Below are 26,209 nucleotides of genomic sequence, written 5' to 3'. Positions count from 1 at the left end.
GGAGTGGGGGCAGCGTGCCCACGGGTGACCACAGTGCCAGGGGAGTGACTGACCCGGGTGGGCCCAGCCCGGCCCCGGGCGGCCCCACGGGACAGGGGGTGTCCTGCTGCCCGGGGATTGGCACACGGGTGGGGCAGCCCCCAGCCCTCCATGGGGCCCACGGGGGTCCCCGCGGCCTCGCGCGGGTGTGTGGATGCTGCCCCGCTGCAGAGGGGTGTGCGGGGGCCGGTTCAGTAGGCGGCGGGTCCCGGCACAGCAGGACCCACGGACACGCACGACCGCGCCGCTCCCCGAGCGCGCTCCCTCCGCGTGTGCACCGCGCGGGGGCGGGGCCGCGCCGGCAGGGGCGGGGCTGGGGCGGTGGGGGCGGGGCTCTGGGTGGCAGGGGGCGGGGCTGGGGCGGGGCTCTGGGTGGCGGGGGCGGGGCTGGGGCGGTGGGGGCGGGGCTCTGGGTGGCGGGGGCGGGGCTGGGGCGGTGGGGGCGGGGCTCTGGGTGGAGGGGGCGGCGCTCTGGTTGGCAGGGGGCGGGGCTGGGGCGGTGGGGGCGGGGCTCTGTGTGGCGGGGGCGGGGCTCTGGGTGGCAGGGGCGGGGCTCTGGGCGGACGTGGCGGCGCGGTGACGCAGCGCGCGGTGACGCGCTGACGTGTGCGGCGCAGCCATGGCGCCGCGGCGGCCGCCGGAGCTGTACCGGGCGCCGTTCCCGCTCTACACCGTGCGGCTGCACCCGCGGCGCCCGCTCGCCATCACCGCCGGCGGCGGTGGCGCCGCCAAGACCGGCATCCGCAATGGCGTGGTGCGCTGCGCGGGGCGCGGGCGGGGGCTGGGGGAGCCGGGGCTGCAGGCCCGGGTGGGGTCGGGGGGCCCGGGCCCCGGGCGGGGGGTCCCGGGCAGGGCCGGTTGCGGGGGCTGAGCCCCGGCCGTGTCCCGCAGCACTTCCTGCAGCTGGAGCAGATCGGGGGCCAGCTCAGCGCGTCCCTCCTGCACTCGCACGACACCGAGACCCGCGCCACCATGACCATGGCGCTGGCCGGCGACATCATCGCGGCGGGGCAGGACGCCAGCTGCCACATCCTGCGCTTCAGCCTGCAGGCGCCCGAGGCCCCGAGCGGCTCCGCCGGCCGGAACGGTGAGGCCCTGCTCTGCCGGGGGTCGGTGTGACAGCACCTGCCCTGGGGCCGGGGGGCTGGACGGGCTGTGGGGTGTGCTGGAGATGAGGCAGCGCCGTGGGGCCCTCCCGCCTTTCCCGGACCCCCAGCTCTGCCTGCGCGGTGCCGGGGAGACATGTCAGGGCCCTGTGTCGTCTGCCCCGCTGCAGGCAGCGGGGAGAAGGGGCCGCGGAAGCGGAGAGGCCCCAGCCCAGCGGGGCAGAGTGATACGCAGAGCCAGACAAGTGAAGTGACAGTGGAGAGCCTGCACAGCGTCCGCACGGATTTCAGCCCCGACGCCCTGCAGAAGGCTGTCCGCTTCAACGCTGACGGCTCGCTGCTCGTCACTGGCGGGGCCGACGGCTTCCTCCGCCTCTGGGAGGTGGGCACGGCGGGAGCTGAGGACGGACATCCCTGTGCCTGTGTCTTCCTGACGCCTTCCCTGAGCGACCCCGGGTACCGTGCCTGGCAGGGACCTGGGGCTGCTGGGAACCCTGGCCCAGGGCGCAGCTCCAGCTTCTGCTCTGCTCTTGCAGTTCCCCAGCATGAAGAAGACGCTGGAGTTCAAAGCCCATGACGGGGAGATTGAAGATATCGCGCTGGGCCCTGACAACAAGGTGAGCGTCAGGCCGCTCCCCGGCCCTGCAGGGAGAGCTGTCCCTGGACACCCGCGCTCTGTGCAGGTGGTGACGGCAGGACGGGACTTCCAGTGCTGCGTGTGGCAGCAGGACCAGCTGGTGACGGGGCTGCGCTGGAATGAGAATCTGCCTGGCATTCCCGACAAGGCGTACCGCTACCAGGCCTGCCGGTGAGGGCTGGGGTGGGGGGCTGGGGCTGGACTGCCCCCACAGACTGAACACCTAGTCTGAGGCCCACCGAGCCGTTTCCCAGCCCTGCTGTGGGGAGGGGCCCCCCGGGCGGGGGAAGGAGCAGCTCTGGTGCTGGCAGTGGGGACTGATGCACTCCGTGCCCCCGGGGCAGGTTCGGTGCCGTGGAGGACAATGCTGGAGCCCTGCGGCTCTACACGGTGCAGGTCCCCCACAAGCGGGAGCGCCGTCCCCCGCCCTGCTACCTGACCAAGTGGGATGGGAAGAGCTTCCTGCCACTGCTGACGCGGCCCTGTGGCACCGAGGTGATCTCCTGCCTCTCCGTCAGGTACCCCGGGGCCGGGCAGGCGCGGGGGGGCTGTGCCAGCCCCCGCTCACTGTCCTTCCCCTGCAGTGACTCGGGCACCTTCCTGGGGCTGGGCACAGTGACGGGCTCTGTCGCCATCCACATCGCCTTCTCGCTGCAGGTGAGCTGTGGGGTCCCCAGGGAGCAGCCAGCTGAGTGGGGGGGCACAGGGACAGCCCCAGTGTCCCCCGGGGCTGGGCTGACTTGGGACACCCCTCCCTGCCCCACAGAGGCTGTACTACGTGAAGGAGGCACACGGCATTGTGGTGACAGATGTGGCCTTCGTCCCCGAGAGCCAGCGCGGGCGGGAGCTGCTGGCAGGGAACGAGGCGGCCCTGCTCAGCGTGGCTGTCGACAGCCGCTGCAAGCTGCACCTGCTCCCCAGCCGACGTGGGTCCCAGGGGGCTGGGGTGCCCGCCGCCGCACCCAAACCTGGGGCAGCAGGGGCGGTGGCACCGTCCTCACCCTTCTGTCCCCCACAGGCTCTCTCCCTGTCTGGCTGCTGCTGCTGCTCTGCGCTGGGCTCATTGTGGCCACCATCCTGCTGCTGCAGCTTGCCTTCCCAGGCTTCCTGTAGCCCCCTGGAACCCCCAGCGCCAGGACTGGAACCCCCAGCGCCAGGACAGCCCCCCAGGCTGGGCTGTGCCCCAGCCCCCGAGCAGACTGTGAAGCAGAGGGCCTGGCCCTGCCACCCCGCTGGCACTCGGGGGCAGACGGAGGCCCTGGGGGCTGCGCAGGGCCCAGCCCGGCAGGACTGTGGTGGCTGTGGTGTGGGGCTGGCCCCGGGGAGTGGGTCCTGCCGGCCCTCCCCCAGCTGCTGCCATTAAATCTGGAGTGCGAAAGCAGCGCTGTTCGTCTGTGCTGGGGGAGCGGGGGTGGCTCCACTGCTCCCGGACCCCGGCTGCAGCCGGTGGGTTCACTCGGGTTGGGCAGGGTCGTGCCTGCAGCCCCGGCCCCTCTCGCTTCTGCAGCTCGTCCCTGTGCTCGGAGATGGTGACGACCTGGGCCAAGAGCCGCTCCGTGAGGCTGCCGGGGCGGGGACAGCGCCGGCACTGGCCATGGCCCCGCGCCCCCGCCATGGCCCCGCCCCCGCCATGGCCCCGCCCCCGCCATGGCCCCGCCCCGACATGGCCCCGCGCCCGAGGGTTGGCCCTGGGCGCCGCTGGCCCCGCCTCCCCAGCGTGACTCCGCCCACCGCTGGCCCCGCCCAGGAGCGGGCGTGTGTGGTGCCGGCGGCCATCTTTGCGGCGGGCACGGCGCCGGGTGCCGGTTAACCCCTGCGCTGCCGGCGGGCGCGGGCGGAGCCGCCGCGGGTGGGGGCTGAGCCCCCGGGCAGGGCAGGACCCGGCGGGCAGGGCGGGGCTCGGCTCGGTGCATCCCGGCCGGTGTTGGTGTCGGTACCGGCGCTGGTGCGGGGCGGCGGGGCGGCTACGTGGCCCGGGGCGGGGCGGGGCGGGCGGCGCCGAGACGTGATACCGGGGCCGGGTGAGTGGGCGCTGGGGACACCGGGCTGGGGGGGCTGTTTGGGCGGGGGGCGCGCACCGAGTGTCCAGCGCCCGCCCCGTGTCCCGCCCCGTGTCCCGTGCCCCGCGCTGCCCCGTCCCGCCCGTGCCAGCGTGTCCCCGCCGCGCTGGAGCCGCCGGACGCTCCCCGGAGCTCCCGCGCCCCCGGCGCTGCTGCTGCCGCCCGGGGCACAGCGGGGGCCGGCGGGAAACCCGCCGCAGGTGCCAAGGCGGGTGGCGGCGGGTGCAGCCCGGTGCGGGCGGGGGGTCGGGCAGGGCAGCAGAGGACAGGCGGCAGCGGGGAGCTCCGGGACAGGCGGACGGTGCCGTGACCGAGTGTGGAAGCAGCTCGTGAAGAGCCCGCGGTCCCCTGCCCCGCCCCAAATGCCGGACTCCCTTCCCCCCCCGCCCACCCTGCTGCTCTCACCCGGCTGCAGCCCGAGGTCGCGGGATGAGGAACCTGCTCGTGGCCCTGCTGCTGCTGCCGCTCTCGGCGGTGCGGGCTGCCCCCAGGGCTGGGGGGCACAGGTACGGGGCGCAGGGGCATGGCGGGGTGCACAGGTATGGGGTGGTCCGGGTGTGGGCGGGGTACATGGGTGCGGTGTGGTTTGGGTGCACAGGCACAGGTGGGGTGCATGGGTGCGGGGGGGGGCACACGGCTGCAGGTGGGCGCGGGGGTCTGTGGGGAGCATGGTCATGGTCAAGGACAGGGCTCAAGAGCACAGGGGTGTGCGCTGGGCTGTGGGGGCCCTGGGTGGAGGGGACATGGTGTGGGGCACTGTGGGGACATCAGGCCCTGCCGGGGTGGGCAGCCCCCACCCCTCACTGTCCCCCACTCAGGGGCACAGGTAATCTCCCCTCTCCTGGCCAGGCCTGAGGCTCCCACCGCCCCGAGGCTGGATCCTGGTCCTGACCCGCTGAGCCCGGAGCCACCTGCACTGCCGTGAGTCCCTGTCCCTGGGGGAGCCCCACAGCACCGGCCAGCACCCCTGGACCAGGGGTTACACATTAGGGGGTCATCGATGGGCAGGTCCAGGGCACAGGCTGTGCCCAGCTGGCTGGGGGGCAGGGCTGTCCTGGGGACACCTATAGGGCAGAGCCGCTGTGGAGCAGGCTGTGGGGCAGGGCAGCCCCGGGACAGGCTGTGGGGCAGGCTGTGGGGCAGGCTGTGGGGCAGGGGCAGGGCAGTGCATGCCCACCCCCAGCCCCACTGCCCCCAGGCTGCTGCGGAGCGCGGTGCAGAGCCTGGGGCCACCAGAGCGGGACGCAGAGGCCATGACACGGGAGCAGGGTAAGGCCATGTGGCAGTGGGGGCCAGGGGTCCCACAGGGACAGTGACATGGCCCTACAGCCCCAGCCCCACAGCGCCCCGTGCCCCACAGCCCTGCTCTACCTCTTTGTGCTGCACGACCATGACCGGAGCGGGCATCTGGATGGGCTGGAGCTGCTGCAGCTGCTGGGAGCAGTGCTGGCACAGGACCAGGGGCGGCTGGACCCTGACATGGTGGGTCCCACAGAGATGTCTCCTTGCGCCCCATGGAGCCCCCAGGCCAGACCCTCACTCTGTCCCACCCCATCCCTGCAGGTGGCCGCACTGGTGGACCAAGCCCTGGAGAGGCAGGACCTGAGCAGGGATGGGCTGCTCGACCCCACCGAGCTGCTGCTCTCCCCGGGTCAGGGACAGGGACCCCCAGGGCAGCCCCTGCTGCAGCTCCCTGGGGACCCGCTGGCCGGGGCTGCGCCCGGGGGGGACATAGAGGCACACGGTGGGGACATGCAGGTGGATGGCCCAGGGCATGGCCCGGCAGAGAGGCAGGCAGCCTCCAAGGCTCGAGCCCCGGAGGTGGATGGTGTCCCTGAGCTGGAAGCCCCTAATGCTGAAGCCATCGAGGCAGAGGAAGCCCCTGAGGCTGGAGCCCCCGAGGCTGGAGCCGTGGAGGTGGCTGATGTGTCTGAGTTGGCAGCCCCCAACGCTGAAGCCATCGAGGCAGAGGAAGCCCCTGAAGCCGGAGCCCCCGCGGGGGAGGCAGCCCCTGTTTGGGAGGACCCTGGGGAGGGGTAGGCGGCGGGGGCTGTGGGCAGGGCTGTGCCAGCCTCAGGGCACGCAGCACAGGGGGTCCATGTGCCCCCCATCCTTTGGCAGGGCTGGGGAGGATGGTGAGGTCGGGACTGCGTGGTTACCCCTGTAACGTGGTGGGATGGAGAAATACAGGCGCTGCCAGCAGCGCTCACCCGGGCTGTGGTCAGTGCAGCCCCCGGCCGGGGAGGGGGGCGGGCACAGCCGGGGCGCGGGAGGCAGCACGGGGCTTTATTGGCGGTTGGGGGGATGCTGGGTGTAGCAGGGGGTGCTGTGCCCCGGGGGTGGGGGGTGTCCTGGCGTGGGCACGGCGCGCCTGGCTCAGACAATGCCGTCGTAGCCCTGGATCCCACATTTCTTGCCCGCAATCTGGCAGCCAAAGGTGAGGGCGTCCTGCAGGCTCCTCCCTGGGGAACGGGCACCTTGTCAGCTGCACCGGGCTGCGCCGGGCCGTGCCGTGCCCAGTCGGGCTGTGGCGAAGCCAGGCCATGCCCACCTGCTGAGAGCGCGAAGATGACGGCGGCATTGAAGGTGTCCCCAGCCCCCAGCGTGTCCACGAGGGTCTCTGGGGGGAAGGCGTCTGAGTGCACCAGCTCCCCGTTGGGCCCCATGGCATCAGCCCCCTCCTCGGCCCAGGCGCAGATCAGCATGGCCCTGGGGGGGTTGGTGTGGTGGGTGTGGGGCACAGCCATGTACCCCCAACCCGCACCCCTGTACCCCCCTACCCCGGCTGGACACGGTCGTACAGCCCCTGCAGTGCCTCAGGGGCTGAGCGGTACCCGAAGTGCTGGGCCAGGTCCTTGCTGATGAACACCTGCAGGAGAGGGGCTGCCATGGGGGGCGACACCCCTCGGCACCCCCAGACCCCAACACAGTGCTGCACCCCCCTGCACCCCAACTCACCCCCAGACCCCAACTGCACCCGCTGGGCTGCAACCACACACCGCAACTGCACCCCAGTTCTGCAGCTGCACCCCCTGTACCCCAGCACACCACTGCACCCCCTATGCCCCAGCTGTACCCCACTGCTCCAGCTGCACCCCTCCAGACCCCAAAACACTGCTGCACTTCCCCCATACCCCAACTGCATCCCAGTGCTCTAGCTGCACCCCCCACTTCAACACAGCGCTGCACTCCCCCATATCCCAAAGCACTGCTGCACCCCGACTGTGCCCCCCCCATCTTGACCATCCCGCTGGACCCCGGCCCCCACTCCTGCGCCCTTCCAGATCCCGGTGCCCCAAACTGCACTGCCGACCTGCACTGCCCACTCCCGCCGCTCTCTGCCCCCGGCCGTTAGCCCCGCCCTTTTCATAGCCCCGCCCTTTTATGGCCCGCCCCTTTGTAGGCCCCGCCCTTTTTATAGCCCGCCCCTTTATAGGCCCCGCCCTTTTTACAGTCCCGCCCGTTTATAGCCCGCCCCTTTATAGGCCCCGCCCCCGGTCGGTAGCCCCGCCCCGCACCACGTGTCCCAGGCCCAGCAGCGGCAGCAGCTCCTCCCGCGGCTTCTCCACCTCCACCGAGATCCGGACCCGTTCGCCCGCCGGCCGTGCCCGGTTGTGCTGCTCCACCCGCCGGATCATCGCCGCCTGCTCCTCCGCGTTCCGCGCCTGCGGGCGGGCAGCGCCTGGCACCGGCTGCCCCGGGGCGCCCCCCCCGCCCCGGGGGTCCCCCCAGCCCCATGCTCACCTCCCAGTGGATCCACTTGTACTGGGAGAGGTCGACCCGCTCGAAGTCGCGGGCTGTCACGTCGGGCAGGTTCCTGCAGGGCGGGGTCAGGCGGGACGGGGGGACCCCCAGCTGCGGTGTGGGGCGGCCTTGGGTGACCCCAGCCCAGCACCCAGCAGAGGGCGAAGGGCAGCGCCGGGGGTGGCACCGCCCAGGTGAATCATTGATGATGGTGCCACTGGACTCTGAGATGAACTCAAAGGGCGACCAGGCTGGAGCTGCCACGGCCGCAGAGGCTGGTGGTGCCCAACAGTCCCTTCCACCATCCGCCCGTGTAAGCGCAGCCGGCCCTCTGCCAGGGCAAGGGCCACAGCTGCCCTGCGGCACCGGCACGGCCGAGGGAACAGTGTCCTGGGCACCGGGCGGCTGCCACATGCAGTGCTGGGTGTCTGTGCAGGGTCACACTGGAGCGCGTGGCCACGCAGGGATGCCACTGCCAATCACGGCCATGGCACAGGGGGTGATTGAGGACGATTGGCAGCGATTGTGTGTGCAGAATTACAGGGAATCACCCAATCTGGCACGCTGGACCCCCTGGCAGGCAGCGCTGGGCTGGCACCGGCGGAGCCTCTGCCGGGGGCTGAGCTCTGTCAGAGCCCCAGGGGTGCAGGGAGCAGCCCCAGGTGCCCGGCTCAGCCAGGGCAAAGGCAGAGATGGGGCCACAGCCCTGAGCCGGCCCGGCCAAGCACTGCCCACCAGGCAATTGGGCCGGGGCTGATGCCCTTACGTGTCATAGAGCACGATGGTCCGGGAGCCGCTGGCGGCACTGACAATGCAGCAAGCACAGGGCACATCCCCACGGGGCTGCCAAGCCACGTGCGTCACATCCACGCCACGGCGCTGGAAATCCGCCGCAATGAAACTTGGGGGACAGAGAGCAGGGTGAGGGGCGCCACGCACCCGTGGGCATGCAGGATGGTGCGGGTGCCGCGGCTGGCGCTGGCGATGACGACGGAGGTGGGCAGGGAACCGCCGGGCTGCGGCACCGTGTGCCCCACGTCCACCCTGTAGCGCCGCAGGTCGTCCAGGACGAAGCTGCCGGCAGGAAAGACGCGGAGGGGCCGGAGGGAGCGTCAAGGGGGGCGGCCCTGGGACCCCACCGGCAGCCCCCCCGCACCCCACTTACTCGGCGGCGTGTCCGCGGGCCAGCGAGCCCATGAAGGCGCAGGGGGCTCCCAGCAGCGCCAGCACCGTGCAGGAGTTGGAGGCGTTCCCGCCGCGCTGCCACCGCTGCGACACGCACCTGCAACGCGCGGGACGTGCGCGCTGGGACCGGGACCAGCACCGGGACCGGGACCAACACCGGGAGTGCCCGGCCCGGCCGCCCCTCGGCCCGGCGGTACCTGGTGTCCGAGTCCTCGGCCGGGAACGCCTCCACCACGCTGATGATGTCCAGACACACCAGCCCCACGCACATGATCCGCTTCTCCCCGCCGGGGGGTCCGGGGTCCCGCCGGGCGGCCGCTGCCATGCTGGACCCGCTCCGCTCGGCACCGGCACCGCCCGCCGCGCCGCAGCCCCGCCCCCAGGCGCGGCCAATCAGAGTCCGCGGGCGGGGCGGGAAAGGGCGCGGCCCCGCCCTCCAGGCCCCGCCCCTTTCGCGGCACCGCGCGCACGCGCAGAGTCGCCGTGCGGCGGAGCGTGCGTGGAGGCGCGCGTTCCCGGGGCACCCCCCGTGCACACACACCGTGCGCGCCCCCCGTGCGCGCCCCCTGTGCACACCCCCGTGCACATACGCCGTGCGCACCCCCCGTGCGCACCCCCCCGTGCACACACACCGTGCACACCTCCTCGTACGCACCCCCCGTGCGCACCCCCGTGCACACACACCGTGCACACCTCCCCGTGCACACACGCCGTGCACACCCCCCCGTGCACACCTCCCCGTGCGCACCCCCGTGCACACCTCCCCGTGCACACACACCGTGCACACCTCCCCGTGCGCACCCCCCGTGCGCACCCCCGTGCACACACACCGTGCGCACCCCCGTGCGCACCCCCCGTGCGCACCCCCCGTGCGCTCACTTCCGGGGCCGGGCTCCGCCGCGGGTCCCGGGCATGGGGCCGCGCCGGGGGAGTCTGGAGGGAACAGTCACGGCGGGACGCGGGGCGGGGAGGGGTGTGCAGCTCATGGTGCAGGTTGGGGTGCAGGTGTAGGTGTAGGTTTAGGTACAGGTCAGGGTGCATAGGTTCAGGTCAGGGTGCAGGTTTGGGTTCAGGTCAGGGTGCATGTTGGGGTTGGGGTGCAGATATAGGTGCAGGTCAGAGTACACATTGGGGTACAGGTCAGGGTGCAAGTTTAGGTGCAGGTCGGGGTGCAGGTTTAGGTACAGGTCAGGGTGCAGGTCAAGGTGCAGGTCAGGGTACAGGTTGTGGTGCAGGTCAGGGTGCAGGTTTAGGTGCAAGTTTAGGTACAGGTTTAGGTACAGGTCAGAGTGCAGGTCTAGGTACAGATTGGGGTACAGGGTGCAGATCTGCGAGCAGGCGCAGGTGTGGGTTGACATGGGCTGGGCAGGAGCTGCCGGGCAGGTTAATGTGTCACCCGGCTGGGCTGCGGTGGCAGCACGGGTGGGAGGGAACAGCGCAGGAGCAGGAGCGTTGGCACAGGTAAGTGTCCAGGTGCGGGATGGGGAGTGGGGCTGAGTCGCCGGGCACCGGCAGCAGCCACAGCCCAGGCTGGCGGGTGGACGGGACGGGTCACTGTGTCCTCGTGTCGTGCTGGAGGCTGCGCCGAGGCCCCTCCAGGCTCCCTCGTGCTGGTGGCACAACCTTTGCACAGGGCAGGGAGAGCCCGGGCACAGCTCCTGTGGGAGCCCACACCCACTGCACCGTGGGGCCGTGGCTGGGACAGACCCTGCCGGGGCTGCGTGGGGCTGGGCCCCCACCCGGGGACCCCTCCTACCTGCACCGGGGCTCTGCCCGCACTGCCCCGGTGCTGCCGGGACCGAGGAGCTGGGTACAGCGGGGGCTGGGTACCCAGCACAATGAGGTCCTGGGTGTCCCTGGCCATGCCACGGCCACCTGCACCACGCTGTGCCCAACCGCGCTGTGCCATGGCCACCCGTGCCGCACTGTGCCATGGTCACCTGTGCCGTGCTGTGCCGGGCAGTGCAGAGCCCAGGCTGGCAGCGCCATGCTGAGCCTGGCTGTGCCGTGTGAGGCTGTACCCCATGCCCCAGGGTTGGGGGCTGGTGCCACGGCAGGGTGACACCACGCTGGTCCCTGCCCACCTGCCGGCACCCCCAGGGCAGGGGGATGGACGAGCGGCTGCGGGAGCTGCGGCTGCAGGAGGAAAGGACCTTCCTGCGGAGCGTGGCGCGGGAGGAGGCCTCGGAGCATCCCCCCGACCAGCGGGACAGCCGGGCGCCGGCCATCGTCCCCGAGCCCCTCGCCAGCGATGCCGCCCTCTGCGTGCCCAACAGCCCCAAGTCGCACAGGTAGCCAGCAGGGCCTGGGGTGCCAGGGCCCGGGAGTCTGGTGCTGCCCTGCCCATGTCCCCATGTCCCCAGGGACCTCAGCCTGATTGCGGAGGCTGTGGGACGCAGTGATTTCCTGCGGCGCCTGGGCGAGGGCTGCCCCGAGGCGCTGGCCCAGAGCTTCACCCCGGTCTGGCACGGCCCCGGTGACACTGTGCTGGCCGAGGGCACCGAGGGCACCGCCATGTACATCGTGGCAGGTGAGAGCGTGGCACTGGCACACGTGGGGGTGACATGGGCTGGGTCACACGTGCGCAGGTGCCTGTGCCAACACGGGTGTGCAGCAGGGTGAACTTGTCTGCAGCATGTGCCCGTGCATGTCAGGCTGCAGCACACACGTGTGCCTGTGTGTGTCTGTGCACACACGTGTGTCTGTGCACACGCAGGTGCTGTGTGTGCATCCACTGCAGGACACGCACCGCCCATGTGTGCAGGGTGCATGTGTGAGGCTGGGCAGTCCCGGGTGTGCATGTGTGCGCACGTGTGTGCACGTATGTGTGTGTGCGATGCCGCGGGCCGTGTCTCTGCAGAGGGGCAGCTCAGTGTGACCCAGCGGGGCCGGCAGCTCCGCACGCTGGGGCCGGGTGACGTGTTTGGGGAGTTGGCCATCCTGTACCACTGCAAGCGCACCGCCACCGTGCAGGGTGAGGACAGACCTGCCCTATGGGTCCCCTGCCACCCCCAGCCCCCTGACAGCCCTGCCACCACTCTGCCACAGCACTTGGCCCTGTGCGCCTCTGGGCCATTGACCGGCAGCGGTACCGGGCCATTGCCACCAGCAACGCCAAGCAGAGACGGGCCGAGATCCTGAGCTCCCTGCGGACGTGAGTGGGGCCCAGTGCCCACCAGCACCCACCACCCCCGGGCCTCACACCCCAGCCCCTTTGGGGTGGGTGCCAGCCCCTCCTGCCAGCCCTCGCTGGCAGGGCGCAGGCAGGGTGCAGGCAGGATGTAGGCAGGGTGCGGGCAGGGCGCGGGCAGGGTGCAGGCACGGGGCAGGCAGGGCGTGGGCAGGGCGCAGGCAGGGTGCAGGCAGGGCGCAGACAGGGTGCGGGCAGGGTGCAGACACGGGGCAGGCAGGGCACAGACAGGGTGCAGGCAGGGCGCGGCCAGGGTGCAGGCAGGGCGCGGCCAGGGTGCAGGCAGGGCGCGGGCAGGGTGCAGACACGGGGCAGGCAGGGCACAGACAGGGTGCAGGCAGGGCGCGGGCAGGGCGCAGGCAGGATGCAGGCAGGGTGCGGGCAGGGTGCAGGCAGGGTGCAGACACGGGACAGGCAGGGCGCAGGCAGGATGCAGGCAGGGTGCGGGCAGGGCGCAGGCAGGGTGCAGGCAGGATGCGGGCAGGGTGCAGACACGGGGCAGGCAGGGCACAGACAGGGTGCAGGCAGGGCGCAGGCAGGGCACAGACAGGATGCAGGCAGGGTGCGGGCAGGGTGCAGGCAGGGCGCGGGCAGGGTGCAGACACGGGGCAGGCAGGGCACAGACAGGGTGCAGGCAGGGCGCGGGCAGGGCGCAGGCAGGATGCAGGCAGGGTGCGGGCAGGGTGCAGGCAGGGCGCGGGCAGGGTGCAGACACGGGGCAGGCAGGGCGCAGGCAGGGTGCAGGCAGGGTGCGGGCAGGGCGCAGGCAGGGTGCAGGCAGGATGCGGGCAGGGTGCAGACACGGGGCAGGCAGGGCACAGACAGGGTGCAGGCAGGGCGCAGGCAGGGCACAGACAGGATGCAGGCAGGGTGCGGGCAGGGTGCAGGCAGGGCGCGGGCAGGGTGCAGACACGGGGCAGGCAGGGCGCAGGCAGGGCACAGACAGGGCGCAGGCAGGGCGCAGGCAGGGTGCAGGCAGGATGCGGGCAGGGTGCAGACACGGGGCAGGCAGCGCGCGGGCAGGGTGCAGGCAGGATGCGGGCAGGGTGCAGGAGCCCAGCCGGCCCCTCTCACCCGCAGGGTGCACTGGCTGCAGGAGCTCTCGGACAGCCAGCTCTGCAAGCTGCTGGACGCCATGGAGGAGGTGGGTGGGCACCCGAGAAGGGCCCCCCCGCGCGTTGGGTCCCGGGACATGTCCCCGCGGGGCCGCAGCCCGTGGGGGGCCGGGGCTGCCGCGCGGGGGCTACGGGGACGTGCCTGGGATGGCAGGACGGGGACCTGCGGGGGAAGGGGGACTGCCCCCCCGCCTGGCCCCGCCTGGCCCCTGCCCGCCCCGTCCCTCCCGCAGTGCACGTTCGAGCCCGGCCAGGTCATTATCCGCGAAGGGGACGAGGGGGAAAACTTCTACATCATCCTGAAGGGCGAGGTGGGTGCGGGACCCCCGCACGGGCCCCCCGGCGGGGCGGGGCCGGCCTGACCCCGTCCCGCTGCCGCAGGTGCGGGTGAGCCGGCGGGAGGGCGGGCGGCAGCGGCCGCTCTGCGTCCTGCGGCCCGGACAGCATTTCGGGGAGCTCTCGCTGCTGCGGTACGTGCCCGCCTGCCCCGCCCCCGCTGCCCGCCCCGCCCCCCCCAGCAGCACCCGGGCTGCCCGGTGTCACCGGGCCACCCTGCAGTGACTCCCCTGCAGTGACACCCCTGCGGTGACACCCCTGCGGTGACACCCCTGCGGTGACTCTCCTGCAGTGACACCCCTGCAGTGACTCCCCTGCAGTGACACCCCTGCGGTGACTCCCCTGCAGTGACTCCCCTGCAGTGACTCCCCTGCAGTGACTCCTCCCCTGCAGTGACTCCCCTGCAGTGACACCCCTGCAGTGACACCCCTGCAGTGACTCCCCTGCAGTGACACCCCTGCAGTGACTCCTCCCCTGCAGTGACTCCCCTGCAGTGACACCCCTGCGGTGACTCCCCTGCAGTGACTCCTCCCCTGCAGTGACACCCCTGCAGTGACTCCCCTGCAGTGACTCCCCTGCAGTGACACCCCTGAGGTGACACCCCTACGGTGACTCCCCTGCAGTGACTCCTCCCCTGCAGTGACACCCCTGCGGTGACTCCCCTGCAGTGACTCCCCTGCAGTGACTCCCCTGCAGTGACTCCTCCCCTGCAGTGACTCCTCCCTTGCAGTGACTCCTCCCTTGCAGTGACACCCGTGCAGTGACACCCTTCCCACTGCCCGTGGCATCCCCAGGACACTCCCGGTGACTAGGACAGGGCACATCCCAGCTCACCAGCACCAGCTCCCTGTGCACACGTGGCTCTTGCCCCCCCAGCCCATTTGTCCCCTGTGACCCCGGCTTTGCGCAGGAACACCCGCCGGACAGCGTCGTGCCAGGCCCAGGGACATGTCACCTGCATCACTGTGGCCAAGGAGTGGGTGTCCCCGTGTCCCCCCACCACTAACCCCTGTTGGGGCACAGCCAGGACCCCCCTCCACTGACCCCTCCTCTGCCACAGAGATTTTCTTGAGATCAGCCCCTTCTGCCCTCCGCAACGCTCGGAGCTGTGAGTGTCCGTGGCCTTCGGGACCCCCCACCCCTTGGGGACCCCCAGGCAATGCTGGGCTCCATGGGGAGCCCCCAGCCCCAGAGGAGACCCCCAGTGCGGGAGGGCCCTGCTTTGGCCAGGCAACTCAGGTCCTGCTGGTGGGGGGGCAAAGGGTGGGGGTCACAGGGGATGAGGGACTTGGGGGTGGCCATGGCTGGGGGCTCTGTGGTGAGGGGCCCCAGGCCGATGGATGTGGGGGATCAGGGGTGACGGTCCTGGCTGTCTGGGTCACACGTGGGTCTGGGTCCTCACTGCCCCCGCACCCTGCACCCGTCTCTGGGGTGCCATGGGGACGGGGCTGTGGGGACAGGGCGGTGCGGGTGACCAGGGTGGAGCAGGGCTGCCCCACCGCCCCCCGCCCCCTCTGGCTCCTTCCCACCCCAGAAACACGCCTGAGACAGAGACACCAGCTCCAGAGAATCCCGGGAGGTCAGTGGGGACGGGGACAGGGGTGGGACTGGAGCCGGGGATGGGGGACGAGGCCGCCTGCCCTGGGACTGTGTCCCTGGCCTCCGGACATGGATGCGGGTGGGCAGCAGAGAGGGGCAGACAGCAGGTCAGCCAGAGCCCAGCCCTGTGCTGGGGGTTCCTGGGGTCCGGCTGGGTGACACAGGGTCCCTGGGCTCACTCTGGGGGCTGCAGCATCCCCATTGCCCAGCTTGACAGCACCGGGGTCCAGCCTGGCGCTGGGAGGTCCCCGGGGCGTGACGAGCGCCGTCTCTGGGGGGCAGTGGGGGGTTCTGGGCCCGGCAGCCCCGCAGTGCGGGGCTGGGTGCTGCATGGCCACGGTCCCCACTGCAGGGGCTGGGGGTCCCCGAGCCTGCGGCCGCCCCTGGCACCGGTGCGGCTGGAGGAGCTGCTGCCCGTGCACTACGAGGAGGGAGAGCGGCAGGGCCACCGTGTTGTGCTGGGCACCGGTGGCTTCGGCAGGGTTGAGCTGGTGAGAGATGGACCCCGCGCCCCCCGCCCCATCCTGCTGCAGCCAGCAGTGCCACCCCAGTGCCCATGGCCGCCTATGCCCAGGTGAGGTGCCAGGAGCGGCTCTTCGCGCTGAAGCGGATCCGCAAGGACTGGGTGGTGCGGACGCGGCAGCAGGAGCACGTGCGCACCGAGCGGCGGGTGCTGGCGGGCAGCAGCAGCCCCTTCGTCGTGGGGTGAGTGGGGCTGCGGGTATGGGGGCATGGGGGATATGGGGACAGTGCGGGGCAGTGCAGGGGTTGGGGCAGTGCAGCCGCTGGCCGTGCCGAGGTCCCACCAGCCCCTCTGCTGGCAGGTTTTTTGGCACGTTCCGGGACAGGCAGTATGTCTACCTGCTGCTGGAGTTCTGCCAGGGCGGCGAGCTGTGGACCAAGCTGCGGGAGATGTATGGAGCTGGGATGAGTAGTGCTGTGCCATGCCATGCTGTGCCATACTCTGCTGTGCCATGCCATGCTGTGACATGCAGTTCTGCACCATGCCACGCAACTGCTGGCCCCTTGCTTGCAGGCGCTGCTTCGAGGAGCCGCTGGCCGTGTTCTGCTGTGCCTGCGTGGTGGAGGGTCTCGAGTACCTGCACGGCCGCGGCATCGTCTACCGTGACCTGAAGCCTGAGAACCTGATGCTGGACCAGCGCGGATACGTCAAGCTGGTACCGATTGGGTGTCCTGGCAGCCCAGCACCAGCATGGTGGTGCCCAGGGTGGGGTGGTGGGGCTGGGGGGTCTGTGCTGGCTGACGGTGCTGGTGCCCACAGGTCGACTTTGGCTTTGCCAAGGAGCTGGGGCGGGGGGAAAAGACGTTCTCCTTCTGCGGGACCCCCGAGTACCTGGCGCCCGAGATGCTGCGCCAGGAGGGCCACGACTTCGCCGTCGATTTCTGGATGCTGGGCATCCTCACCTTCGAGCTGCTCGTGGGCAGGTGAGTTCCCTCCCCACCCAGGGCTGGCCGACCCCCCTGCAGCGAGGCCCCCACTTGCCTGCGCCCCACAGGCCCCCCTTCCACAGCGCCGACCCCCAGAAGATCTACAGCCGCATCCTGGACGGCGTCTTCTCCTTCCCCGCCTTCCTGGGTGAAGCCGCCTGCTCCCTCATCGGCAAACTCTGCAGGTGCGGGGGGCTGGGGGTGTCTCGGCCCGGGGGGAGGCACTTGGGTGCCTCGGGAGCATCACTGCACCCCGCTGCGCATGGGGGGTCCCCCCAGGTGTGCGCATGGGGGGTCCTCCCAGGTACTTCATTGCACCCACTGAGGGGGGTGCCCCCCAGCCCCCGCCCACGCCGTTCCCCCCGCAGGCGCCGTCCGGGGCAGCGCCTGGGGAACACGGCCAGCGGCATCCGCGGCATCAAGAAGCACAGGTGAGGGACGGCGGGGCGGGGACGGCGCGTCCCCGGCCCCTCCTGCAGCGCCCCCTCCCCAGGTGGTTCGGGGCGCTGAAGTGGCAGAAGCTCTCGCTGCGGCAGCTGGAGGCACCGACCCTGCGGCTCGTCAGGGAGGTGAGGGGGGCTCTGGGGGGCTCGTGTGGGCACTGCTGGGGGGCGGGAGGGGCCGGCTCTCACCCCGCATCCCCCAGGGACCCCCCTATGTCAACTTCAAGCGTTTCTCGGTCGACTGGACGTCAGCAGAGGATGAGTTCTCAGGCTGGGACGAGGATTTCTGATGGTAGCGGGACCCCCAGGCTGGGCTGGCTGTGCCCCCCGCCCCGCAGCCCTGGGTGATGCTGGGGGCTGCCCTGTGGCCCCTGTTCCCCAGGGTGGGGGTGTCCCTGGGCAATAAACCCTGGGGCTGCAGCTCGGCGCAAGAAGGAGCCGGAGCCCCGGGTACAAAACCCAGTGCCGCATCTGTATTTTGTGGGGGGCAGTGGGGGGCCGGGGCAGGTGGTGTGGGGCAGGGATGCGTGGTGGTGGGGGAGCAAGGGGTGGGGGGGTGCTGATAAATAACAGGACAGGTGGGTGGGGTCCTGCCGAGGTGTGGGGATCCCCTGGCCTGGCTGTGGGGGGGGGCCCACGCCGGGGGGGCCCGGGGTCTCTAGGGCTCGTCGGTGTCGTAGAGCAGGGCCCCGCTGAAGACGGTGAGGGGCTCGTCGGGTGCGTGGGCCAAGCGCCCCGACACCAGGTCCACGCAGAGGGTCTCGCCGGCCGCCAGCGGCAGCAGGAGGCTGAAGACGCCGAGCGCGCCGGGGCTGGGCTGCAGCGCGGCCACCGGCTCCTTCTCCAGCCCCTCGGGCTGGAACCCGGCCGAGTCCAGGCGGGCAATGCCCTGGTTGGAGCGGGACAGCACGGCCTCCAGCTGCTCGCCCTTGTGCCCTGTCAGCACCGCGCTCACCAGGTACCGCCCGCTCACCGGCGCCGTGAACATGCCTGCGGGGGCGGTGGGCATCAGTGCTGGCAGCCGCCCCATCCCCAGGGACCTCGGTGCCCCCAGCGTGGGGTCTGCACGCCCGGGCTCCCCCACTGCACCCCACGGCCATCACTACACCCGCAGGACATGCACGGCCCCCCCTGAAAGCCCCCCATCCCATGGTCTTTAGTGCACCCCGGGACCAGGCTTCACCCACGAGAATGCAGCTCACACCCCCCCATCCCAGCCCACACCCATCCCGCAGCCCCCAGCCCCCATCCCAACCCCCCGGCCGCGCCACTCACCCGTCTCAGGGTCGTAGGCGCCTCCATCGTTGAGCAGCACCTGGTCGAAGGGGACGGTGCCCGGCTCCACGCGCTGGGTGCTCAGGGCGGCCGAGAAGGCGATGCGGGGCACGGAGCCCGGCTCCCCCACCTCGCCTGGGCACCGCGTCAGCACGGGGCACCCGGCCCCGCTCTCCCCCAGCACCCCCAGCCCCCCATACCTGCCACTTCGCCGTGTCTGTGCCCCCCACCTTGACCATGTCCCCAGCTGTGCCCGTCACCCCAGTGCCTTGTACCCCCGCCACTCCCCTCACACCCACCCAGACACCCCCAGCTGCCTTTGCAGACCCCCAGGTCCCCACACCAAACCCCCAGCCCCTGCCTACCTCTCTCTCCAGGCAGCCCTAGAGGGAAAGGGAGGAGGGGGCTGCATGGCCGGCACGGGGCAGGATCCCCAGGCGCTGGGTCCGGCCGTGCCAGCACTGCCCCACTGCAGGGGAGGGGGTGTGAGGGGTTGCTCCTTACCCGGGGGGCCCATGGGGCCTTGTTCTCCATCTTTGCCAGGGGGCCCAGAGGGCCCGGGGGGGCCCACCTCACCCCTGGGGCCAGCGGGTCCAGGGGGGCCGGGGGGGCCTGAAGGACAGATGGGGGTTAGAGCTGCCCTGGCCCCACAGCCCTTCCCCTCACCACACAGCCCTTCATCCCCATGGCTTGCATCCCCATGTCCACACACCCCACAGTCCCATGGCTTGTGTCCCCATGTCCCCAGACCGTGAGGCTCCATGTCCCCCTGACTTTTGTCCCTGTGGTTTGTGTCCCCAAGCACTGCAGCCCCATAAGCTGCTGCTTCTCATGGTCCCCAGGCACCGCCCCAGCAGCCCTGTGCCCCCTGCTCCCCCATGATGCCTTGTGTCCCCATGTCCCTGTGTCCCCATGACCCTGTTGTGGTCCCCAAGCACTGTCCCTGCAGCCCTGTGCCCCCTGCTCCCCCTTGTGTCCCCATGACCCTGTCGTGGTCCCCAAGCACTGCCCCAGCAGCCCTGTGCCCCCTGCTCCCCCTTGTGTCCCCGTGTCCCCATGACCCTGTCGTGGTCCCCAAGCACTGCCCCAGCAGCCCTGTGCCCCCTGCTCCCCCTTGTGTCCCCATGACCCTGTCGTGGTCCCCAAGCACTGCCCCAGCAGCCCTGTGCCCCCTGCTCCCCCTTGTGTCCCCGTGTCCCCATGACCCTGTCGTGGTCCCCAAGCACTGCCCCAGCAGCCCTGTGCCCCCTGCTCCCCCTTGTGTCCCCGTGTCCCCATGACCCTGTCGTGGTCCCCAAGCACTGCCCCAGCAGCCCTGTGCCCCCTGCTCCCCCTTGTGTCCCCGTGTCCCCATGACCCTGTCGTGGTCCCCAAGCACTGCCCCAGCAGCCCTGTGCCCCCTGCTCCCCCTTGTGTCCCCATGACCCTGTCGTGGTCCCCAAGCACTGCCCCAGCAGCCCTGTGCCCCCTGCTCCCCCTTGTGTCCCCATGACCCTGTCGTGGTCCCCAAGCACTGCCCCAGCAGCCCTGTGCCCCCTGCTCCCCCTTGTGTCCCCATGACCCTGTCGTGGTCCCCAAGCACTGCCCCAGCAGCCCTGTGCCCCCTGCTCCCCCTTGTGTCCCCGTGTCCCGCCGCCCCGCGCACCGGCGAGCTCTCGCTGTTCCAGGCGCAGCACGTCCCCTCGCAGGTGCTGCAGGCTGCTGTTGAGGGCGCTGAGCCGGCGCGGGAGCTGCGAGTCCAGCGCCTTGTGCAGCAGCGCGGCGTGTGCGGCGGCCGAGCCGTTCAGCTCCCGCACGGCGCCCCACAGCCCGGCCACGTGCCGGCCCAGCCCGTCCCGCAGCCCCCGCAGCCCCCCGGCCACGGCGTCCAGCTGCTCGCACAGCCCCTCCAGCTTGGCCACCCGCGGCTCCAGCCCGGCCGGGCAGCCCCCGGCCCGCGTCAGCTCCCGCACCAGCGCCTCCAGCCGCTCCTCGCTCTCCGCCTCCCGCGCCGCCGCCGCCGCCGCCGCCTGGTCCAGCTCGGCCACGATGCGGTCGGTGACGCCGCCCAGCTGGCGCTGCCGGGCGTCCTGCTGGTCCAGCGCGTCCTGCAGCCCCTGCACCGAGGCGTTCAGCCCGCCCAGGCCCAGCAGCGCCGCGGCCAGCTCGTCCCGCAGCGCCCGCAGCTCGGAGGGCGAGGGGCCCCCGAACACGCCGAACCCCTCCAGCGGCGGCTCCGGCTCCGGCTCCGGCTCCGGCTGGGTGGCGGCGGGCCCGGGCCGGGCCGGGCCGCAGGCTGCGGTACAGGCGTCCACCTGCGCCCGCAGCCGCTCCAGCTCCGGCCCCGGGGCGCACGTCCGGGGGCAGGGGCCGTCGCGCAGCGCCCCCAGCTCGGCCTCCAGCCGCCCCGTCCGGTTGCGGAGCTGCGCCAGCTCCTCCGCCACGGCCCCCCCCGCCTCCAGCCGCCCCGCCAGCCCCCCCAGCGCCTCCCCCTGCGCCCGCAGCAGCTCCCGCAGCTCCGCCCCGTCCGCCCGCAGCCCCCGCAGGGTCCCGGCCAGCCCGTCCCCGCCGGTCCCCAGCGCCCGCAGCTGCCCCTCGGTGTCCTGCAGCCGCCGCTCCAGCTGCCGCACGAGCGGCCCGAGCTGCCCGTCCGGCTCGGGGCTGGCGGGGCAGGGCTGGCCGCAGCGGGCCAGCAGCCCCTCCAGCTCGGCCAGGCGCGCTCCGCGCTGCGCCCCGCTGGCCGCCAGCCCCTCCACCGCCCGGCTCAGGTTGGCCAGGCGGCCCGGCAGCCCGCCCTGCCGGGGCTCGGGCTCGGGGGCCCACGGGCCGGCCCGCGAGGCGTTCAGCCGCCCCTCCAGCTCCGCCAGCCGCCGGGCCAGCACCGGCCCCTGCGTGCCCGGCCCCAGCGCGGCCGTGGGCAGCCCCTCCAGCCGCCGCTCCAGCTCGGCCAGGCGCCGGTGCAGCTCGTCTGGCGGCGGGGCGGCGGGGGCCAGGCGGCTGCTCAGGCTGCTGATGTGCCGCTGCACTGACTCCACCGCGTCCCGGTTGCGCTGGTCCACCGAGCCCACCAGCTTCTCCAGCGCCCGCATGCGTTCCCGGTCCTCGGCCGCCTGCCGCCGCAGCCCCTCGGTGCCGGCCGTGCAGGCCGCGCAGGTCTCCTGCAGCTGCTGCTCCAGCTCGCTCAGCGCCGGGCCCGGGCCGTCCCGGGCGCTCTCCTGCCGGCGCAGGCGGCTCTCCAGCTCCTCCAGCCGCCGCTGGATGTGGCTCAGCGCCTCCCGCACCTCAGCGGGGGCGGCCGCGTCGGCCACCTGCTCGCCCTCGGGGCCACCGTTTGCCGCGGGGCGCGGGTGCTCCGGTGTGCCGGCCCGCAGCTCCTCCACCTGCTGGCTCAGCCGCCGCACCTGCTCCTCCAGCTGCCGCACCTTCTCCGCGTCCCCGCCACCTGCTGCCGCACGCACCATCAGAACCGCGGCCGTGCCAGGGCCGCCCCCCCGGTGCGTCCCCCAGCCCCGGCACTACCTTCACCCCCTAGGCCGCTCAGGGGGTTGCCGAAGCCGGAGAGCGTGGGGCGGCCAGGCCGGGGCGGGGGGCGGCCGGTGGGCAGGGGGGTGGCCGGCCCCTCGGTGCAGTCCTCGCCCGAGTAGCCCTGGCAGCAGCGCCAGGCAAGTTCCGACACAGTGCGCTGAGCCACCTTATAGCGGGGCCGCAGGAAACTCCGGTACCTGTGGCACAGGAGACCTCATGGAGGGCGGGCCCGAGGCGGGGGACCGGGGCTGGTCCTGGGGCAGCAGGGAGAGCGGAGAGCCCCTGCCCGCACACACCCTGCCCACACACACCCTGCCCACACACACCCTGCCCGCACAGCCCTGCCCGCACAGCCCTGCCCACACAGCCCCTGCCCGCACAGCCCCTGCCCGCACAGCCCTGCCCGCACAGCCCCTGCCCGCACAGCCCCTGCCCACACACACCCTGCCCGCACAGCCCCTGCCCACACAGCCCCTGCCCGCACAGCCCTGCCCGCACAGCCCTGCCCGCACAGCCCCTGCCCACACACACCCTGCCCGCACACACCCTGCCCGCACAGCCCTGCCCGCACAGCCCTGCCCGCACACACCCTGCCCGCACAGCCCTGCCCACACACACCCTGCCCGCACTCTGCTGCAGCCCCATGTGTGTGGAGCCGTGGGGCAGCAGCTCAGGGCAGGGCAGCCGCAGCCAAACCAAACCCCAGCTGTGGTCTGGCCCTGGCGGCACCGCTGGGCCCCCCAGCCTGTGCCGGCCTCTTGCTCAACCGCTGGTGGCCAGGGGGGCAGCCCCTGCCCGACCCCCACCCAGTGCCGCATCACCCCCTGCCAGCCTCACTGCCCCACAGCGGGGCTGGGCCGGGGAGCCCTGGGGTCCCAGCACCCGCCTGCCGGGGCCGCGGGCTGGGCGGGGGGGCCGGTCACCCCCGGCACCGCTGGAGGCCGCCGGCTCTTGCGAAAAAGTAAACACGACCCCGGGGCGGATAAACACCAGAGGCGGCAGCGAGGGGGCAGCGGGGCCGTGGCCAGACCCAGCTGCTCCGACCCCCCAAGCCCTCCCAGAGCCCCCCAGGGCCCCCAGCCCCGTCCCCACTCACGCCAGGACGCGGGGGCACTGCAGCTGCCCCCAGGCGCAGGGCTGGTAATCCGGCTTCACGAAGCTCTCCACGCCGTCCTCCACCACGCAGCTCACGCGGCGCGTCACCACGTAGGCACACCAGTTCCTGCGGGACGGGCATGGCTCACACCGCACACTGGGCATTGGCCCGTACACACCGGGTACCCGACCACACACTGGGTACCCTGAACACACACCGGGCATCGAACCGGGATGCACCAGGTACCCCCTGGCACACACCGTCCCCGCCAGCCCGGCCCCACGCTGGCCCTGCTGGCCCCACCGGTAGCAGCCGTCACGGCCCAGCGCTGCGGGGTAATGGGCCGGATCCTGCCCTTTCATCCCCGCTCTGCCGGCAGCACAGGTGCCCTTTGCTGAGCCCCGCGGGGGCCACTGGGACCACAGGAGCAGCTGCAGCCCCCGGCCGTGGGGCAGCTTTGGGGAGCCCTGTAGGAATTCAGGGTGCCAGGCATGATTCGGGGTGCCAGGCATGGTTCAGGGTGCCAGGGACACCGTCACACCATGCTGTGGGGCCTGTTTTGGGGATGGGTGCCCCACATCCCGCCCCATCACTGTCCCACGTGTCCCTGGTCGCCTGCACTGGTGGGGCCTGAGTAGCCACTCACTGAGGGGGCAGCCCCTCACCGCCATTGCCCCCCCAACCAGGAGTCTGCAAGGGAGAGTCACCGCCCCAGACAGAGCGAACAGCAGGGACGGGGGGCGGTGTCCCTGCGGGGGCACTGCCCCCCAGCCCAGCCACACCACGGCTGGACACGGCCCCTGCGCAGCCCCACAGGCTGCCGGGACCCCGGCCCCACGGCGGGACCCCCACGCAGCCCCACAGGCTGCCGGGACCCCGGCCCCACGGCGGGACCCCCACGCAGCCCCACAGGCTGCCGGGACCCCGGCCCCACGGCGGGACCCCCGCGCAGCCCCACAGGCTGCCGGGGCCCCGGCCCCACGGCGGGACCCCCGCGCAGCCCCACAGGCTGCCGGGGCCCCGGCCCCACGGCGGGACCCCTGCGCAGCCCCACAGGCTGCCGGGACCCCAGCCCTATGGTGGGACCCCCGCCCAGCCCCACAGGCTGCCGGGACCCGGGCGCAGCCTTATATGGTGTGAGCGGAGCCGCAGCCCCGGGCCGGCCCCGCAGCCGGCACCCCCAGCCCCGCACGGAGCAGCCCCCCCGGCAGCCCCGCAGGGACCGGCCCCCCCGGGCGGTGCTGGGGCCCGCGGAGCCGCGGCCGGTTCCCGGCAGCCCGGCTGGTTCCCCTCAGGCCCCGGCTGGATTCCAGCTCCTCCCCAGGGGCCGCTGGAAGTTTCTGCGCCGACCGACAATCCCCCCCCTCCTCCCTCCTTCCCATCCCCCGGCCTCCCCGTGTCCCCCTCAGCCCCACACCCGCGGGACCCTGGGACCCCCCGGGCCGCGCTGGGGTCCCAACGCCTGGGACCAGGCATGTCCGTGTCCCAGGGATGGGGTGGACAGGAGCCCTCCTGAAAGGGCAGGGCATGGGGACACTCGCCGTGCCCCCCAAGCCATGGGGATGGGTCGCTGTGCCCCCCGAGCTGCCAGCAAACGCTCAGCCGTGTCCCTGCCCCGCACGGTGCTGTGGGGCTGGGCTGGGGCCTGGGGGTGCCTGCCCCACGTGCCCCTTCCCAGGCAGCCCCCCAGCTGCAGCCAGGTCTGCCCGCCTGCGCTGCGCTGCTGGGGCTGCCGTGGGGCCGCCGTGGGGCAGGGACGGGCAGGCGCTGGCTGCAGCCGTGCCGGTGCAGCTCCACCCCACACGGCCACACTGATGTGGCCGCGGTGAGTGTGACCCCAGCCCGGCGTGGGGCCACCCCCTGCCCTGCACCGCGCAGCTCCCCGACCCACAGCCCCACACTGCCCAGCCCCTGGCACCAGTAGGGACAGGGACAGGCACGAGGACGGGGGCAGGGTGGGTCCGGGCCCCTCACTCCCTCCCCGTCCCTGCCAGCGCGGTCGCTGTGCCGGGGTGCACAGCACCCGCGAGTGATGCTGTCGCAGGACCGGCCTCGGGATCCCCGGCACCGGCACTCGCTGCACCGGCCAGCACAACCCCCGGGAACTGCAGCTCACTGGGCGGTTCCACTCCCCCGCACCGGGTCTGTGCCCCAGCCCCTCCCGGTGCCGTGTCCCACGTGCAGCCCCGAGACCGTCCCCTCCACGTGCACCCACTGCCCGCACCCGCCCCGCGCTGTGGACAGCGGGACCGAGGGTGGGGCAGCCCCAGCAGGTCCAGGAGCCCCCAGTGCTGTCCCCGGCAGCCGGCACAGCGGCACCCGGCACAGCGGCACCCACCGCGGGCAGGACCTGCTGCCTCTCGCCACGCATCCCGAGCTGGACACGGCACGTGCCGCTGCCCATGGCATCAGGGTGGGCAGATGCACCCGGCTCCCCCAGCGCTGCCCGGCCACCCAGATCCCCTCCCAGCACAGCCCGGTGTCGCGGCTCCTACCTGTGCCGGCTGGCGGCCCGGGCAGCACCGTGGGCCGCAGCAGGGCCCTGGGGGGCCGTGGCCTGGACGGTGCTGAGCGGGGCGGCCCCCCCAGTGTAGAGGCTGTACCTGGGGGGGAAGTTTGCAGCGAGGGCCTGAGCGGCCAGGAGGCACGGCCAGAGCCAGGGGGCCATGCTGGCCGGGCAGCCAGGCACAGCACGGTGTGGCGTGGCACAGTGTGGCTCGCTGTGGCTCGGCCGGCACGGCCCAGCTCAGGAGCGCACAGCGCGTCCCGTGGCGGCCGCCTCGCTGCTGGCTCTGTGCGGCTCGGCACGGCGCGGCTCGGCACGGCCGCTCTGCCCTCCCCTCAGCCGCGCCTCGGCCAGCCCCTCGCCGCCAGAGCCGCCCCGGCGCTGCCCGACGACTGGGTCCCCGGGGCCCCCCGCTTCCTGCCCGCTGCGGCCCCCTCGCCGGCCCGCACAGCCCCCGGCGCGCCGCGGCCTCTGCCGGGCACCGCGGCCCCCGCCGGCCCCCGCCCCCGCCACCCGCACATCTGCTTCTCGTTAGGCCGGGACGCCAGCGGGGACGGGAAAGGGGGACGGGGAAGCCAGAGAGGCCGGGCAGGGGGCCAAGGCGGCCAGCAGCCAGCGCGGCCGGTGCTACCGCCACAGCTCCCACCCTGCACCGCCACAGCCTGGCACGGCCACGGCGCCCGCCACACCCCAGCCCTGGCCCAGCCATGGCCTCACACAGCTCCTGTGCCGCCATGGCCAATCCTGCCTGCCCCACTCCCCATCGCCGCCCGGCACACCGGGGCTGCCCTCGCCGCTCCCCAGCTCGGGAGTCCCTGGGCCAGGCCGGGGCTGCCACACTCCCCGTGGCCCTGGTGCTGCTGGCACGGCCCCCGGCACTGCCCGCAGCACAGCCTGGCCCCGCCAGCGCTGGCGGGGGCTTCCT

General features: G+C 72.8%; 5 protein-coding genes across 10 annotated transcripts; 3 read left to right on the top strand and 2 right to left on the bottom strand.

Moving 5' to 3' along the window:
* Window positions 1-655: 655 nt before the first annotated feature.
* PREB (prolactin regulatory element binding) lies at window positions 656-3,163 on the top strand. Of its 2 annotated transcripts, XM_065631862.1 has the most exons (9): window positions 656-793; window positions 931-1,126; window positions 1,316-1,527; window positions 1,682-1,762; window positions 1,829-1,953; window positions 2,127-2,300; window positions 2,367-2,439; window positions 2,549-2,708; window positions 2,801-3,163. In XM_065631862.1, the coding sequence occupies exons 1-9, from the start codon at window positions 659-661 to the stop codon at window positions 2,893-2,895; spliced, it is 1,251 nt and encodes a 416-aa protein (XP_065487934.1). In that variant the 5' UTR covers window positions 656-658; the 3' UTR covers window positions 2,896-3,163. The 2 variants fall into 2 exon arrangements, with proteins under 2 accessions (XP_065487934.1, XP_065487933.1); XM_065631861.1 differs by having other exon boundaries at window positions 1,682-1,953.
* Window positions 3,164-4,271: 1,108 nt separating this feature from the next.
* CGREF1 (cell growth regulator with EF-hand domain 1) lies at window positions 4,272-6,010 on the top strand. Its single transcript, XM_065631866.1, has 5 exons — window positions 4,272-4,348; window positions 4,692-4,763; window positions 5,041-5,111; window positions 5,203-5,324; window positions 5,406-6,010. The coding sequence occupies exons 1-5, from the start codon at window positions 4,272-4,274 to the stop codon at window positions 5,880-5,882; spliced, it is 819 nt and encodes a 272-aa protein (XP_065487938.1). The 3' UTR covers window positions 5,883-6,010.
* Window positions 6,011-6,063: 53 nt separating this feature from the next.
* Window positions 6,064-9,125, bottom strand: KHK (ketohexokinase). Of its 3 annotated transcripts, none has more exons than XM_065631863.1 (8): window positions 8,969-9,125; window positions 8,752-8,868; window positions 8,526-8,660; window positions 7,587-7,659; window positions 7,361-7,507; window positions 6,623-6,711; window positions 6,394-6,551; window positions 6,064-6,304 (listed from the first exon to the last, which is right to left on the bottom strand). In XM_065631863.1, the coding sequence occupies exons 1-8, from the start codon at window positions 9,094-9,096 to the stop codon at window positions 6,219-6,221; spliced, it is 933 nt and encodes a 310-aa protein (XP_065487935.1). In that variant the 5' UTR covers window positions 9,097-9,125; the 3' UTR covers window positions 6,064-6,218. The 3 variants fall into 3 exon arrangements, with proteins under 3 accessions (XP_065487935.1, XP_065487936.1, XP_065487937.1); XM_065631864.1 differs by lacking the exon at window positions 8,526-8,660 and adding an exon at window positions 8,353-8,487; XM_065631865.1 differs by lacking the exon at window positions 8,526-8,660.
* Window positions 9,126-9,709: 584 nt separating this feature from the next.
* LOC135987143 (cGMP-dependent protein kinase 1-like) lies at window positions 9,710-17,331 on the top strand. The gene is made up of 20 exons (XM_065631859.1): window positions 9,710-10,232; window positions 10,872-11,062; window positions 11,135-11,301; window positions 11,632-11,745; window positions 11,820-11,925; window positions 13,042-13,105; window positions 13,310-13,387; window positions 13,458-13,546; window positions 14,323-14,388; window positions 14,473-14,520; window positions 14,947-14,991; window positions 15,364-15,502; window positions 15,586-15,716; window positions 15,836-15,925; window positions 16,048-16,189; window positions 16,294-16,457; window positions 16,529-16,645; window positions 16,829-16,891; window positions 16,954-17,029; window positions 17,107-17,331. The coding sequence occupies exons 1-20, from the start codon at window positions 9,855-9,857 to the stop codon at window positions 17,191-17,193; spliced, it is 2,355 nt and encodes a 784-aa protein (XP_065487931.1). The 5' UTR covers window positions 9,710-9,854; the 3' UTR covers window positions 17,194-17,331.
* A 41-nt stretch (window positions 17,332-17,372) lies between these two features.
* EMILIN1 (elastin microfibril interfacer 1) lies at window positions 17,373-25,984 on the bottom strand. 3 transcript variants are annotated; one of them, XM_065631853.1, is made up of 8 exons: window positions 25,274-25,982; window positions 22,779-22,904; window positions 21,677-21,879; window positions 19,824-21,602; window positions 18,683-18,790; window positions 18,544-18,561; window positions 18,179-18,313; window positions 17,373-17,893 (listed from the first exon to the last, which is right to left on the bottom strand). In XM_065631853.1, exons 1-8 carry the CDS (start codon window positions 25,444-25,446, stop codon window positions 17,562-17,564), a joined length of 2,874 nt encoding a protein of 957 aa, XP_065487925.1. In that variant the 5' UTR covers window positions 25,447-25,982; the 3' UTR covers window positions 17,373-17,561. The 3 variants fall into 3 exon arrangements, with proteins under 3 accessions (XP_065487925.1, XP_065487926.1, XP_065487927.1); XM_065631854.1 differs by having other exon boundaries at window positions 19,824-21,599; window positions 25,274-25,980; XM_065631855.1 differs by having other exon boundaries at window positions 17,804-17,893; window positions 18,179-18,218; window positions 25,274-25,984.
* Between the last annotated feature and the right edge of the window lie 225 nt (window positions 25,985-26,209).

The sequence above is a fragment of the Caloenas nicobarica genome, chromosome 3, assembly GCF_036013445.1.
Source record: "Caloenas nicobarica isolate bCalNic1 chromosome 3, bCalNic1.hap1, whole genome shotgun sequence".
Classification (NCBI taxonomy): domain Eukaryota; kingdom Metazoa; phylum Chordata; class Aves; order Columbiformes; family Columbidae; genus Caloenas; species Caloenas nicobarica.
The sequence above is the reverse complement of the archived record's forward strand: the minus strand, read 5'-3'. Positions and strand labels throughout refer to the sequence as shown.

Coding starts and splice junctions, on each gene's coding strand:
- PREB (XM_065631861.1), top strand. CDS start 659: ATGGCGCCGCGGCGGCCGCCGGAGCTGTACCGGGCGCCGTTCCCGCTC. Junction 2,301..2,366: donor ATCTCCTGCCTCTCCGTCAG/GTACCCCGGGGC, acceptor CTTCCCCTGCAG/TGACTCGGGCACCTTCCTGG. Junction 2,440..2,548: donor ACATCGCCTTCTCGCTGCAG/GTGAGCTGTGGG, acceptor CCTGCCCCACAG/AGGCTGTACTACGTGAAGGA.
- EMILIN1 (XM_065631853.1), bottom strand. CDS start 25,446: ATGGCCCCCTGGCTCTGGCCGTGCCTCCTGGCCGCTCAGGCCCTCGCT. Junction 21,880..22,778: donor CAGTGCCCCCGCGTCCTGGC/GTGAGTGGGGAC, acceptor CCTGTGCCACAG/GTACCGGAGTTTCCTGCGGC. Junction 17,894..18,178: donor CGCCTACGACCCTGAGACGG/GTGAGTGGCGCG, acceptor CCGCCCCCGCAG/GCATGTTCACGGCGCCGGTG.
- CGREF1 (XM_065631866.1), top strand. CDS start 4,272: ATGAGGAACCTGCTCGTGGCCCTGCTGCTGCTGCCGCTCTCGGCGGTG. Junction 4,764..5,040: donor CCGGAGCCACCTGCACTGCC/GTGAGTCCCTGT, acceptor CACTGCCCCCAG/GCTGCTGCGGAGCGCGGTGC. Junction 5,112..5,202: donor GGCCATGACACGGGAGCAGG/GTAAGGCCATGT, acceptor CGTGCCCCACAG/CCCTGCTCTACCTCTTTGTG.
- LOC135987143 (XM_065631859.1), top strand. CDS start 9,855: ATGTTGGGGTTGGGGTGCAGATATAGGTGCAGGTCAGAGTACACATTG. Junction 16,646..16,828: donor CTCATCGGCAAACTCTGCAG/GTGCGGGGGGCT, acceptor TTCCCCCCGCAG/GCGCCGTCCGGGGCAGCGCC. Junction 17,030..17,106: donor CCCTGCGGCTCGTCAGGGAG/GTGAGGGGGGCT, acceptor CGCATCCCCCAG/GGACCCCCCTATGTCAACTT.
- KHK (XM_065631863.1), bottom strand. CDS start 9,096: ATGGCAGCGGCCGCCCGGCGGGACCCCGGACCCCCCGGCGGGGAGAAG. Junction 8,869..8,968: donor GCCGAGGACTCGGACACCAG/GTACCGCCGGGC, acceptor CGCGCGTTGCAG/GTGCGTGTCGCAGCGGTGGC. Junction 6,712..7,360: donor TGCTGGGCCTGGGACACGTG/GTGCGGGGCGGG, acceptor CCTCTCCTGCAG/GTGTTCATCAGCAAGGACCT.